Source organism: Drosophila mauritiana, chromosome 2L (genome assembly GCF_004382145.1).
Source record: "Drosophila mauritiana strain mau12 chromosome 2L, ASM438214v1, whole genome shotgun sequence".
NCBI lineage: Eukaryota > Metazoa > Arthropoda > Insecta > Diptera > Drosophilidae > Drosophila > Drosophila mauritiana.
In genome coordinates this window covers 13,795,942-13,811,603 of record NC_046667.1, presented here as the reverse complement: position 1 = coordinate 13,811,603, position 15,662 = coordinate 13,795,942, and the positions used below count along the sequence as shown (strand labels likewise).

Genomic DNA, 15,662 nt, shown 5'->3' with positions numbered 1-15,662 from the left:
AACAATTAAGCAGTGGCATTCTTAATTAAAATGGCCATTTAATGTCCTTCAAAACTGCTATAATTGATAAGCAAATATTGAAGTTGAAGTTAAAATATATTCAGACTCGACAACTTCGCCCTCATGAGTAGTGAGTGTTCGGGTTTTTGTAGCCCAGTGTTGGGCACCCCATTCACGGAATAGTTGTGGCGGCCTCCTAATGCAGCTTTGATTAAAAACGCAGCAGTTTTTAATTTGTGGCAATGCAGGGCGCTCTCGCCACATAACCGCGTGCCCCACTCTTGGGGCGCTCCACTTGGCGATCCTTTGGCGGAGACAAAGGCTGCCAATGATTGAAGTGTATATCCTAGTTTTCAATTGCCCCAGCCTTGGAGGCTGCCCGCTCCTCACCCCGCTTGCTGACTGCTGCCAGCTGCCAGCTTGTCTGTCACTGTTTGGTGGGGCACGCCCCTGTGGCAGCCACCACCCAACGCCCACCGCACTTGCCACCGCACGACTATAATTTTTATGTTACCCATGCACTCGCCTACCAATTAAAATGTCTGCACTGCCAGCGGACGAGGCAGCGTCGGATGTGCTTATGTCGCTAATAAACCGTATTATTAAGTGCTCGTTGGGTGGGCGGGTGTAGGGATTGGTGGCGGGGAGAGGCAGGGGGCTACGAGGGCCGGGGTTAGGGGTGGGGCCTTGAGGTTAGACTGCAAGTTGCACCCCTCCTGGCTGAATGGGTGCCGCGACTGCCACTTTCAACTTCCGCCGGCAAATGTATAATTCTATGCCGGTGCACTGAAGTTTTTTTTCTCTTTTTTTTTTTTGTACCGCCACACCAAACCATCGGTTTCAGTTCCACTTTCAGACCAAAGCTGGTTCCTCGTGCAACACCCATGGCCATGTGAATTAATTTTAAGCTGCTTAAGGTAGGAGAACATTTTTCATTTTGATTTTGTGCTGCGCGTGGCTGGGAAAACTTCGTTTCATCGTCATGGGGCGGCTGGCTGGCTGCTTGCCGCCTGCGTCTCTGCTAAATTTTGTGCTGCAATTGTTGCACTAAACGTGAATGTTGCCCAAGGTTGGGTTTCATGGAGAAGGTACCATTTTGGGCTTATCAAAACCGGCACAGACAATGGGAGTTGTTTTAAATTGTAATGTACTTACAACCGAGTCGGCATTTGTACTATTTTGTGTGGGAAAGACTTGTTCTTGAATTGCTTACCTGCAATGAGAAGATGAGAAAATGTTCGAAAATTAGTTTGAAGCACTTTTATAATGCGTCACAAAGCTACTTATTAATTTGTTTATCAAAGTGCTTTAATAATGCATACTAAGACACATACTAATCATGCATCTACTGAGATACATTTTCTTATGGAAAATGACGAGTGTTGCAGGCTAGACTATAAACTATTATTCACCTGCAAGGGGAATTTTAAGAGCCTAACAATGTTTATTAACTGCGAGATCAGTTCATACGGTAAGAATGGATATCAATCTGTTTCAATCCACTTAGTATAATAATTTAGTTAGAGGCACTCCCGAAACTTAGTTCGTTTGCCATCCAATTCATCATTATCGGCTGTTTTTCAGTCTCATCCCCGTCTTGACCCCTTCCACCCACCGATTGCTCCTCACTTATAGAGGTCAAAAGTAAGACAAACAAGCGGTCGAGTTGGGGATTCTTGCTTTTTTTTGGCCGAAACTGGAACTGGCGTACGATGGCAGCAGACAAACGCGCTGATAAACTTTCGACCCATGCCGCAAAAAAGTCAGACGCCAAAAGAGGAGGGGCTATCTAGGAGGGCGGGGCACGGAATTTATGTGGGTAGCTCGCCGGCGATGCAAAACTTTTGCATTGAATTTGAGCGGGGCGAACCTTTTTTCTATTTTATTCCTTTTTTTGCAAGTAGTTTTTGGGTTCTGCTTTTTTTATGCACGGTTTGGCGAGGAGTGGGGGGCTTGGAAAACAAAAGGATTTTGCAGCTAAAGCGAACGGATTTTTAGTTAGTTGTTATTATTTTATATGGCCAGGGCCCGGCGACTCGGACAACTGCAACTTTTCCCGAGCAATCGTTGCGTCCATCCTTCAGCTTCTCTAACCCTGCCCAAGCTGGTAGTCCTGGCAACGCGGAGGTTGGGGCCACTGTTGGGGCCGCAACTGGCGAGAGGGGTTCAGCTTTTCCATTTTCCTCCTTCATTCGCCCCTCCTGCCGGAATGTGCGCCAAAGCATAATAATAAAAGCGCACGGAGTGGGCTACGAGGGGGGAAATCGTTGGCCAGGCAAGGAGTAACATGCTCGTTAGTCCCAGCTAGAGAAAATTGGAGGACGGGCGCAGGATGTGGGGGTTACGAAAAAATAGAAGGAACATTGGACAGCGAGCGGCAAGGAATAATCTAAAAAATGGAAACCCAAACGAAACGCAAGACAAACTTTGCTGCCAGCGTGGGTACAAAATAAATGAGGGCCAGGCCCCCAGTTCGTTTGGCGCATGGGTGGTTTGGTGGATAGTTGCTGGTGTGTGTGTGTGGTTTGGCGGCGTGGCTCGGGGGTGGCTGGAGGACCTGAGGAGCTGAAGGACTCGGCGCTGGATGAGTGCCACGGGCAGGGCTCGAACTTAAAATGGACAAGCGCGCCGTGGCGTGGGTAGGCATCGTGGGCAGGCGGTGGTGTGGTGAGCCTAGGACTGGGACTGAAGAAGCCTGATGAGCAAGGACGAGCCAGCCAGTACGACGGGAAGCGGTCCCTTCTTCCGCTACCAAGAGACTCACTCGAAAGGAGAACTCAGCTCTCCCCCTCCCCCACCATACCATCAAAGTGCTGTATATAGAAGTAGGCGGATGAGGGGTGTAAGTACGGGCTTCGAACCAGGAGATGGGCAAAAAAATTTTGTATAAAAAGTGCGCTGGCAAAGTAAGCAAACGGCAGACGTCCTAGGGTAGCCAAAAGGGAGTGGCCTCCTGCTGGGATGGTGGTGGGGGATTTTTAATGGAAAGGGGGCGCCAAGGACCAGGAAGGGGATGGCCAAGCAAAAGGGTTAGGCTAAGGTTGCCTGTGTGTGTGTGTGAGTGGGTGTGTGCGGGTCTAACTGTAATTCCGATGCGATGGTGTTCGTGTGGGACAAGGGATCGCTGGTTGGGGGGCTCTGGAGATAGTCCTGCTTGAGGAAAGAGTGGCCAAGTGGTGGAATAAAAACTCTGTGTCAGCATCAAGCTTCAAAGACGGAATAGAGGGCCTTACCGAAAGAATACAGTGGTCTAAGAAGTTAATCGTTCTTAAGTCAAATACGTCTTTCGAATTCAGGATAAAACATATTTTAAATATCAGATTTAATATACAACAACACGGAGTACACATTTTTATACTTCCACATTTTATATTTCCCATTTTCAAAGTTATACTGACTCATTTCATCGAGTGTTTGCCACTGTGCAGAGCAGCGGTGTTCAAGGATGCCCGTCCATGGTTTGTCGACTAGGGTGTCCAACCCAGAGCTCTTCGTCTTCGACGTCTTCGTAGTGAAAAAAAAAACGCACGTTCTCATAAAAGCCCCTGTAGGATAGACCTTCCCCCTTATCGTTTCTATTTCTATTTTTTTCGGAAAGCCTGGCCCGTGTGGGACGTTCAAAGGGTAGGAAGGATGTGGCCTGGGGGCGGAGGACTGAAGGAGTGGCAATGGTGCGATACGAGAGCGTTGAAAGGGTACAAGACAGCGTTCTCGGTTGAGCAGCTGAAATGTTGCTGACTTGCGCTAGTTGGGGTCCAACTCAGGGACTTGAGTAATTCGATAAGGGGGCACAAGAGGCGCGAGTCAGCGTTCAACGTTCAACGTTCAGTTTCTCGCCAAGAAGGTTGCCTGGCCACGTTACGTGGCGTATTTCATTAGCAGTTGTGATATCAGAGTGGCTTCACTTGCTCCTTGGATGGCTTGCCCACTTTGGAGTAGGTGCGACTTGGGCTTAATTGTCTATTTCAGTTGGCTAGACGAGGGCTGATATGATTAGCCCCTGCTAGTATGAGGGAGAGGCCATTTTAAAGTCGACTCGTTGCCGCATTCCTTTGCTATAAATTTTCTTTTTTTCTTATTTCTTTCTTCATTCGCCATTTCCTCATTCATTCATTACGTTGGGGGCTATGCATAAATTTTTTTCCAATATCTTGCGCCTCGAAACTTTTGCCCACGAGTCCGGCCCCAGAGTTCTCTAATTTGTGTTTGAGTTTCATCTCTGTCCAAAGGAAGTGAGGAACATTGGCGCAACCGGAAACCTTTTTTTCCCCCCTTTATATCCTCTTTCTGAAAACGGAGACAGGACCAGACCGTTGGCATCGCTGTGAGCCAACAGCGAGGAGTGGATCTTTTACTCTATATCCCCACCACCCCAGGCAGCCCAAAATCTTACCCGGCAAAAAATAGAAGGCCCAAGTTGGTAAAAAGAAAATACAATGAAGACGAGCGCTTTGGCTAAGCGGAAAGATGGTTGCTTTAGGATGGTAGGGCCCAGGGTCCTGGGTCCTGCGGACTTCAGACTTTGGGCTGGGTGTCGCCCGAAAGCAAGCGAAGATGAATCGTTTCGTGTTGGCGTTTTGAGCACTCAAGTGGGCGAAGTCCTGGCCAGAAGTTGGGCAAAGGTTATTGCCTGGTCGACGAAGACGCTGGGTATGTTGTGTTTGTGTGTGTTTCATCTGCACATCAATCGTGAGGCCATTGCCGGACCAAGGAGCTGGGCCCCTCGCTCGTTTTCATTAAGCCAAAAACCCCGCAGAATGGGTGTGTTAGTGGGGGGTTGGATGCCAAGTAATAAATGTAAAATGTTGCTGATGAAACCCAGCACAAAGACGGAGCGAAAGAGAGCAGAAAAATTTGTAGATGCTGGCTTAGCTCATCAGCAGCCACAGAATCAGGGGAAGAGCAGCAACAGCAGCACCAGGAGCAGCAGCAGCATCAGCAGCAAAATGGAAAATAATGAAGGGTAAGCTGGCGAAGGGATAAGCAGGGGTCTTTTTGGGGGGATCGGAGCAGGTCTCTGCAACAACATGACGTGGGTTCCATTCGAATGCTGCCTGGCGGCGACAGGCGGGCAACAGGGGAAGCCTCCGTGGGAATGGGTTGACTCCTGTTCCAGGATAACGAGTGTGTGTGTGGGTGTGTGTGTGAGTGAGTGCCGGCACCCCTTTAAGATGTCTCGGGTCTCGAGACCCCCGCACTAAAAACCATCAGAAACTAACTAAACACGAGTGGGGGTGAAAGCGGAGCGCATGTGAATATGTGTGGTGGCTTTTAAGCAAACGTCTTTCACAAGTGAAAGGCCCGAGGGGTAGATCTCCGGAGGTTAGAAGGGGCGGCATAAAAGGAGCTGGCATCAGTGGTAAAAGCCAAAAACGTAACCTAAAACTGCAAGAAAATTAACCAAAAATACTAAGCCAAAGTCGAAGACGCAAGCACACACACTCGCACACGGGCGCAGGGGTTGGTTGTTCGGGGGTTTTGTGCCTACGAAAAGTGTAGCATACAATTTGGGGCAAAAATAAGGGAAAAGTGGAAGGAAGGCATGGGGGTTCATGCATGCCAAGGCAAAGTCTTTGGCTTGGCAACATTGAGAGGCAGCTAGGAATGAAGGTGAGGTCGAGGCGCTTGTGTAGAAACTTTTGGCATTGTTTTTGTGCCACTGCGAGTGAGTGTGTGAGTGTACGGATTGAAGGCGGCGTCGCTACGAGTGTGTGTGTGTGGGATGTGGCACTCATTTCTCTTTCCGTCCCTCCGCCTCTATCTCTTCAGCTGGGGATGAGCCAAGTCTGGCATCAGCATCAGACCCACCCGAAGACCGACCCTCCTCCTGCCATCTTGTGAAGCAACTTTGATTGTGGCTGAAGCTGAAATACATCGTTGCCTTCTTCATTTCCTTCTCCTTCCTTCGCTTTGCTCCTCTTTTTTGGCCAAGATGGAGTTGAGTTGGCAGATTGCTTGTGCGACTCGTTCTAGGTCTGTGCCTGTGTACGTGGGTGGGTACGTGTGGGGGTGGGTGTAAAGGTTGCCCGGCTTGTCTGTTTTGCTTTAGGTGGGTGGCAAATTCGGTTTTTTTTTCTTTTTGGTCTTTCTGAGGAATGGAGCAGGCTTCAAGGTGGTCCAAAGCTGATGGCTCATACTTTCCAGAGTGTGGAGGAGCCACTGAGAAAAACGTGGATATGGGGTTATTAAATAGCATCGTATATCGGCTATCAATAGCGCAAAGTGAAATTTTATGTGAAACACTGGATAAAGTTTTATTCATAAGTGACAATTTTGGTGAGACACAATAAAATTGCTTTTGGATACAATATTAAAAATAGTTTTCTACATTAAATAGAAAAAGTCTTCTTTTTAATAGAGCTCCGGTGTAAATAAAGCTGGAAGTGAAATGGATTGCGTGGTTTAATAGCTATTCAAGAGCTTTATGGCTAATTATTGATTTATAAGTTTCGCCACTTTTCGCTTTCAGTGTTTTATCCCTGGAACCAACGTTAGCCCGTCGAGCTTGTCGTTGCCCTTAGCCAAAGTCGTTGTCGCAATCGAGACCCATTCCCCGCCCCATCGGCTCTCCACCACTCCACTGGCACAGCCACCCAGTGTCCCTTGCCTTGTCGTCTTTGGTGTTCTTGTCATCTATTTCTATTTTGGAGCAATGGCTGAGCAGATGAGGGTCTTGGGCTGTCTAACTTGTCTGTTTGTATGATGGCATATCACACACACCACCTCCAACCCCAAAAACCAAGTCCAATTCCATCCATTCTCCATTCATGTGTGTGCTACCCAGTGTGTGTGTGTGTGTGTTCAAAAAACCGTAAGCAATTTTCCGTAACATCTAACCGAGGTGGAGACCCAGAGCCAGCCAAGACAGTCGAAAGACGTCTTAAAAGATGCTGCTCCATCTGCCGCCCCCGACTCGCTACGTTCCCTTTTGCTGGTCCGTCTCCATCGCCATCTCCAGTTTTGGGTCCGCTCCCCAGACTGTTGTTGATGACATTGACTGGTTTTCCTAGAGCTTCTCCCTTAAATCTCGCACCCATCCTTGGCGTCTGCTTCGATTCGCCTGGCACGTTGTCTGCCTGCGACACTAATGCTGAGATGTGTAACGGTGGCGCAGCACAGCCAGCACTTGGAACAGGATCAGGAGCGGAATCAGGAGCGGAACGCAGTGCCAGTGGTACTCATACCCCATCGATTCGAAAAGTTCGATGATGGGCTGATGACTGACTACCATTTTGGCTGTACCAAATCATGTTTGATTACAGCTGAGCAGCATAACAAGTTGTGCCCGTAGTGTGGGTGCCGCTGGTGGAATCTTCAAACTTTCCACAAAGTCTTTAACTTATCCCCCGGAAATTTTGAGACTCAAATTAAACACAAAGACGTTCTGTTCCTTTTGGACACATACCATGTCCTGCGGCGGCTTATGTGCGCTTAGGCGCAAATCTTGACCCACCCACCCACAAAGGGTTGATGGGCTCCCATTTGGAGTGGGTGCGAATGGGGGGGAGGGGTTTCCTTTGACAAACACGAGCACATACGTGGTGATTCAACTATTTATGTACAAATGGCGCTGACTATATACAAAAGTCAATGCTTTTGTTGCCTTCACCGCCGGCCACAGTGGGTTTATGCGATGACGAGTTGGATCCCATTGGGGGTAGGGGATTGGGATCGCCCAATAAAGGAGCAAGAAATACGGGAATTAGTTCGGATCAAACGAAGCCTGGGTGCCCTTTGCACAGTTTTTGTGCACAGCAATATAATCAAGCAGTTTTATGTGCTAAATAATGTACTAATAATTATTGTATTAAAATGGGAGATGGTACAATTTTATGCACAAACATATCGAAGTCCTTTTTAAAACATATCACAATAGGTAAACAAAACGCAATTTCCAATAATATTCTAAGATTTATTGCCGCCGAAACTTAATTAGGAAAATAATCATATTGATTCAATCTATCCCATTGAACCAAGTTTCGTGCACTTCCTTGAGCCTCTTTTCGCAACCCTTACATGAAAGGCATGGGACCCCGTCCGCCAGAATTCGGATTTGTTCACCCCTCGCACACAGGCAAAGAAAGTTTACCGGAGGGCTGGTCAGTCGCCGGACTCGCTTTGTGTGTCTGCCGTTCTCGTGTGTGCATGTGTGTGCGTGTGTGTTTGTGTCTTGCGGGTGGCGTAGTGGGATGCGGTGGCATCGGGGAGGAAGGCGAGGGGTTACACCCAAGAAGCAACTTCTTTTGTGGCGCCCCAAGTAAGCCCGCAATCCTCGCACCCATTTTCCACTTCTGTTGCCTGTGCCTTCGTCTGCGTCTTCGTCATTTGATGAATTACCGTGCAGAGCAAGTGTGCGCCCTTCGGTGTGAGTGGGTGGGTGGAGAGATTAGGGTGACGTGGGCGTGGGCGGCATGGGTGTGCGGGTGTTTTGTCGAGTGAATGTGTGTGAGTGTGCGCTTCGTTTCATTTTCGGAGGCTAGTCCCCTGCCGCAGTCCGTACCCCTAAGCGAGACATCCCCATGTCGTTACTTGACTACCCCTCGCCACCTTCTGCCCATAATACACACACACACACATGCACACTTTATACTCCCCCGTCGTCTTCGTTACCGTCGCAATTCGCGCTTCTATGTACCAAGGAGCATTCCCGTTCGTGGAGAGGAGACCTGCACTGGGATACCATCGTATATCATTAGAGTGCCTCCATCTTCGCCTGAACGGTACACCCCATCCCACTAGGCGCCTTTTTTTTATCCAAAAAGGCATTATGAGCAGGTTTTTCTTTTGCGATTGCTGCCTACGCGGCGTATTAGCAATATTTTTGCAACTGTCTACGTTGCTTCCGTTCCTTTTGGCGCTCCTACCATGCCTTCTATATATATTTTTTCGAACTGTTTATTTTGTGGCTGGGTAAATGTGTCTGGTCTGCGGCGAGTCTCGGAATGGGAATATGTGGGCTGGGGGCAAATTGATTTCATATTGGACTACTTGCTGAAAGCGGGCAAAGAGGGAAAAAAAGGTTTCATGCTGGTCTCATAATGTCTATATAGGAAGGCTGTAAGGCGGAAGAGCCTTTGAAACCCGTGACAGGATGGGAAGGAGCTATATCGATGATTGAGGTGAGACCCCTTGAATGACTGATACACTGCGGCTCCCTTATGGCAAACCACGTCGATGAATGAATCATGAAGTTTGCAATTATCCAATTATTTGGGCTATATCCTCAATCAGGTCATGGCTATTATTTCATGTGAAGTTTGTACGATATTTGGTGTGGAGTTTCTCATGAAGGGAAAAAGCAATATCCTAACATTTAGACAATCCTGAGCAGAAGCTTTCTCGTTCAAATAATATTAGTAACTGCACTCAAAACGAAAGAGTTCAATTGCCGTTCGTGGGTGCGTAACAAAATTAACGCAGGGGAATTGCTATGCAAGATCTTTTAAGGACATCCAAACTCACCTTGTGCAGCAACACCGAGGCTTTTCTTTTAGATGCCATTTTCGTGCTGGTGGTGGCGCCTCCGCCAGCACCTCCCCCACCGCCACCGGTTGCCGATGCGGTACGTGTCGATGTTTTTGGTGTTTTCCTCGGATTCTTCGGAATTTTGGCAGTTTTTTTGATGTCCTGCGTGGAGTGAGCTGTTCGCCCGAAGACCAGACAATTGAACTGAAGCAGGCGCTGCCAAAATGCGACAATATCAAAGTTGCAGCTTAAGATGCAACTCGACTCGCTGGTATCTTTAGCACTGAACACACTTGTAACAACGATGCAACGTTTTGGCACTTGTCAGAATTTTTGGCGGTTTTTTTCTTTGTTTTGCTAAGTAGCTCACGCAGTTCACAAACTTATTAGCACAGTTTTGAGTTTCAATAACCCAGTGGCGGACGCGATTTGGCACACTTTCAAAGAGAATTTTCCAGGGGGGGTAAGCTCTTTACTCAGCAGCAACACTATTCAAAACCCTATATTCAATTTCAGAGTGCGTTTCTTTTATTTTTGAATTATGCGATTTGGTTTGTTTTGGTTTGATTTATTCAAAGCTCCAAGCGCTCCTTTGGCGAACCAAACACGACGAAAGCCAACTGCTGACTGACCAAAACAGAGATGGCCAAGTGGGTTTCGAGCCGAGCCGCCCGCCTGTCGTCCTGCGTCGACGTCGGCAGCGAAAGAGAGGCGCGCGAGTGAGAGGACCTTAGGTGGCAGCGCCTGCGCAGCAAGGACGAAACTTGAATGTGGGACGCCGCCAAAAGCAGAAAGTGCGTGTGCAGGCGAAACGCCGAAAAGTGTGCAACACTCTGCGAGCCCCCTCCTCCCAGCCACCCCCCACCATGCTGCTCTCCCATTCCAGTCATCAAGCGACGGCGCCTCCGCTTGGACCCCCCTGCCCAAGACCGCACTCCACGTTTTGAGAGAGCAGAGGGATATGAGTACAAAAACAGAGAAACGCCGATAACGCGACGCTGGACGTCAACGAACCACGCTGTCCATGGCCGTAGACGGGAACCTCCGAAGGGGGGCGAAGAGGTGGCGGAGAGATGGCGGGTCAGTCGAGGAGAGAGCGTGAGTGGGTGGGTGGGTGGTGGAAGAGGTCGCTGGGCGAAATCAGCCGGATGGCGGCGCGGCAGATGAGTTGACAAACAGCTGAGTGCCGACGGTTTTGTGAATGGGATGGGTGCTCGAAAGTGGGAGTGGGCGAGCGAAGGCATGAGAGAGTGGGTCGGCAATTATTTTTGTTTTTCCCTTTTTTTTTTGCCAAGTGTAAGTGGGGTGGTGGCACATGGGGGTTTGATGGCTGTTGCTTTTGTTGTCTTTCGCCGGCATGGCGCAAAAAAAAGGCCGGCTGGATCGACGCCAGGGGTGGGAAAGGGAAAGCCCCTTGGAATGGGGTAGGTGATGGCCGTGGGTTTTTGGTTTGGGCGCGGATGTTGGGTTGTGGATTGTGGGGCGGGGGAGTTGGGGTGACGGGTGGCGTGGAGTGGGTGGTGGGCGGTGGTTGTCGGCGTTTCGGATATGAAAAACGCACAAAAAATATTGGGAGTGGGTCCGGGAAAAATAAATGAGAAAAATATATATGAGCCGGCTACGTTGTTGCTGTTGGCATGGACAGCATGAATTCCGAAATGCTCTCCCCTCTCTCTCTATCGCCTTCGTCCTTTCCCCGTCGCTGGCTTGCCGTCTCGCTCTCTGGGGGAGTTGGGGTGTTGCGAAAGTGGACAACGTTGTTGTCGCTTGTCTGCCTGAACGGCAAAGAAGGACGATGAGTGGGTGGGTGTACGGGTGGTTGCGTTGGCTTGGTTAGCGGTGGATGTAGGGTGGTCATGGGCAGCGTAAAGTTTTCGAAAAGAATAAAGGCGAAAAATGCGGTGGGGGAATGTTTTTCGATTCCGTGGGTTGAGTGCAAAAAGGGTCAAGAGCGTTGGCCACCTTGCGTGAGCTGCGGAGGGGTCTTTGGATCCGAGGGGGTTTGTTTGAACAGGAAGAGAGATCCGTCGCCTGTGTGGCTCGACGTCATTGCCGTCGCTTTTTCGATGATTTTCAACGATTTCCATGGGGCGATCATTTAACTTGACTGATATATTGCGCGAGTTGATTTTTGAAGAAGGTTAAGAAATCATTTTGTGAATCAATTCATTTGTTGTGATACTGTTCGGAAAATTTGTTTAATTTACCGAAACCCAAAAATGTATAAATTATACTTTAAAAATGTATGGGCTTGTAATTTTCGTATTACTTTGAATAAATACACAAACATACATTCGTTAAACTTAAATGTGAGAAATAATCGAGTAATTGGGCTAAACCTTTCATGCAATATTGACCTTTATTCTATTCTTATTATTGACTTTAAATTGTGCTCCTTACAAGAAACAGGCGTATTTATTTAAGCAAGATGAACTGGTTAAACAATACTGAATTCTTATTTTTACAGTGTATTACTCAGGGGCTTAATTTTGTAATTGTGGAGTTACCTTCCCGATATCTTGTAAGGCCTCAATAATTCAAATCAATTAGAAATGTTTTCATTGTTTTCATCTTTATCTTTTTAAGAAGTGCCTAATTATACATATTTCCTGATCAACATTGTTGTTAATCAGCTATCAAATTCCGCATAAAGTCCTACCTGCCCCCCGACTTCAGCTTATAAAACGTAGATATCCGGTGTGCTAAGTCACGAAAGTCAAAGTGTTAACATAAACTGACCATTTAGATTATGCATAATTAAAGCTCGCACACTTGCTGATGGAGAAGACACTGTTTGGGTAAATAGGTTAAATACGATGGTTCTCAATTTCCCCATTGTTTGTTGGTATGCTCATTAACATTCATATCTACATATATGTATGTTAGTCTCATCGACATCCACTGTGTCTGTGTATATTAATTAAGTTAACGAAATAGTTGGGCTCCCCTCCTTGCAAGAAACTTAATCACAAGAACAAAAAATGCAAGTTACTATTAACAACAGTTTTAACATGCCATTATTAAACGGTTGTATTTGTTTTAAGAATCCGGAAAATGAAGTCAAGAATTGTTGAATTTTTTTCACATTTACCAAATGTGGTCACTTCTCGATTTTTGTCTATTAGTGCATATGAAAATATAAAATAAATTAGGTTTGCCACGCATTATATGGAATGACAATAAATTTTATGGAAATTGGACCAGCAATATGATAACTAAATGAAGCGAATCGGTAATTGATGTGTTTCGCCATCAGCCCTCGTCTCACCTTTAATTGTTTTGTTTCGAATTGGAAAGAGCTGGCAAATCAAAACGCATTTATGAAATAATAAACCCTATGGCCAGAATCGCTTTGTAAATGCCGTAAATCTTTTAAAACTGCCAGCTACTGACTACCGCATAAATTCAAGCGATTTTACCTCTGTTCAGGGATCTCCCTCATGCTGTTCGGCTGAATAAGAAATAAGAATGAAAAAATTGACATAAAATTAGTTGCACAAAATCCAAAAACTATTTCATCAAAAATGCATAAAATAATAATAAAATCGTACGCGAAAAAAATAGACAACCGAAAATAGAAAAAGTTGAATTAATGAAATATTTATATAGCGCACCAAATGAAAGCGGCAACTGGGAAAAAAATGCGAATCAACTAAAAAAATATGTTATGTGTAAAATAAATAATATATAAAATATTTATATAAATTGCAAAAATGCGCAGCTCTGCATAAAAAATAAAACCAGCGTAAAATGTGAAATGCGCAGTCGCCTCTATTTTTCTATTGAGGGGGTCTACAGTTCCTATATGTGCATATGCATATATGCATCGGCGGATATATAATGGAATATGTATAAAATGTCAAATGATTTGTTTGCTCGCATCTCCCCCCTTTCCCGCCATCAACACTCACGACTGCAGCTGGCAAAAAACTAATGCAAAAAACAAATGGTTAGTAATATGCTAAAAAAATCTGAAACCGAGGGGGTTTCGTTGTCAACTTTTGGTGTGAGGCTAGAGCAGCAGCCACTGCAGCCAATTCAATTAAAAATCTGCCACTTAAGCCCTCTAGAAAAAAGGATTGGAACCAGGATTGCTCTGACCAGGAGTGCATGTTTGCGTATAGCTGAAACTCGATTTAAGAAAGGAATGATGTCAGTAGAAAACTGTGTTATATAACAATCTTGAAAATCTTGCACGCAAAACAATGTTTATAATAATCAAAAGTATGAGATATTTAAAAAAGGTTAGCTTCAAAACATTCTATTGATCAATACTGAACTTCAGTGCCTTAGTGGAACATAGTTAATATACTATTATTTTCAGATGCAGCCTGGTTGTAAGCCGGTTTGGTCGAACAAAGATCGCATCCCGTTCATGGAACCTCCAACAGAGCAGCAAACTAGAATGCAACTCACACCCACACAGATTTCGCTCGCACACAGACGGCATGTTGTATATAACAAAAATTTTATTCGAATTTATTTTTAGTGTTTTTTCGCATTTTCTCTGATGGGGAGTGAAAGCAGAAAGGTTCACGGTAGGTGCAATGCATTTTGTTTATATTTTTTTGGCCGCGACTACTACAACACTAAACTGCAACGATACATGCAAGCGTTGTGCGTATGCGTGTGTGTGTGCATGGATGTTCGTGTGTGTGGTCATAATAAATAATAAAATACAGGCACACACGTGAACACAAAAAATAGGGTAACCTGACAGGAGGAGAACGGGTTACTATGCTACAAAAAAAGGGGAAAAAAACGCTCATGCTGTTTGAATTTTGCGCACATTTTACGCCTGATCGAAATATTTTGCGCCATCCAGGCGATGAGGCCATAGAAAAAGTCATACGCCGCTGCGTTGAGCGGGAAGGACCTCGTCCTGCCGAAAATTCCACATCCCAGCCAATCCTCCTATGCACGCGCCTACAAAACTTTTATTGTGTCCGTCGATGTTTTTTCTGCTTTGACGCTTCGACCAAAAATTGCCAATGGGCTTTGTACGACGGGGCGAACAGGGGCTAAGGGTTTTTCGGTCGCGGGCGGGCTGGGGTAGATGGCCAGTGGGTGGTGCACTGCGGTGCATTGTGGTGCAGTGGTCCCCGCTTAGACCACGGTTATGGTTATGATTGTGGTGTGATGGCCCGCTTGCGTTCCATTGGCTGGTCTGTTGCTTGTTTTGGCCCGTTTTGTTGAGGTAGGCTAAGCAGCTGAATGCGGTATATATTCACTTCCACTGTGGACTGCATGTGCATTCGAATGTTTTGTTAATCAGTTTAAAGACCCACATGTGGGTGTGGTCTAAATGCAAAGGTAGTATAGGTGCTGTTCAGCAGAGGTTTGCAAAACATAAATAAATTTATAAGTACGTTTATATAAGTGCACACCTTTTTCTATTCGCTAATCAGTCTTTAAATCTTTGCGGAACTCCCACAAATTTGCTAACATTAGAAGCCAGTAATTTGAAAAAGAAAGTAATTTATTAAAAAATGATGTTGTCAATAATAACAGAAAAGCCGTTTAAATTGGGTTGAGTAACAGTTCATACAGAGATTATTCAAAAGCTACCTGCTCCCTGCATCTTGCCATATGTAATTAGAAATCTTTCACCGTATCAGTGCGGTTGATTTCATTGCGAGTCGCCACTCTTGCAAGCCAACAGTGAGCATAAAAAACCCAATTTAGTTTATTTGCCTCAATCAATTTTAATCAAGTCCAGTGGCAAGATGAACGCACGGGCGAGGAGGCAAAGAGACAAGGTCCGAATATACAAAGACATGGACGACATCTTAAACTTCGCACACTCATCGCATCTTACACACGTCACCTGCCTGAACGGTGCTGGTGTGGGTTTATCTCGAGGTTATTACCGCTGAGTGTTGCCACACAAAATAATGCATTAAAGACGACAGGGGGTGGTCGCAGGACTCAGGACTCTGCACCCGAAACAGGACAACGACAGCAGCAGCAGCAATTGCAGCTACATCGAATGCACAAGGCGCATTTTGTGGGGTCTTGTGAGAGCGGGGAGCGGACCAATGCAAGTGCCACCCCCCACAAGAGCTCATCCCACGACCTCGCAAAGTGCATTCACTTCCATGGCCACCCAAACCTGAGCATGCTCGGTGATTGTCCAACTAAGCCCGACTCTTTGGAAATTTATGATGGCCGAGTGTGGGTTTTCTTGGGCCTTTTCG

The 15,662-nt window shown here is 46.4% G+C and overlaps 1 protein-coding gene across 2 annotated transcripts in view; it reads right to left on the bottom strand.

Moving 5' to 3' along the window:
- The window catches only part of LOC117148773 (glycine, alanine and asparagine-rich protein), a 55,474-nt gene that overhangs the window by 15,613 nt on the left and 24,199 nt on the right, over nt 1–15,662 (bottom strand). The window contains exon 1 of one of the 2 annotated variants that reach the window (XM_033316389.1): nt 9,463–10,080. The exons of the other annotated variant lie outside the window; for it this stretch is intronic. Within the exon in view, the coding sequence (XP_033172280.1) occupies nt 9,463–9,501 (39 nt within the window). The 5' untranslated portion in view covers nt 9,502–10,080. Of the gene's footprint in view, nt 1–9,462; nt 10,081–15,662 lie in introns of those variants that run through there. 2 annotated transcript variants of the gene reach the window in all.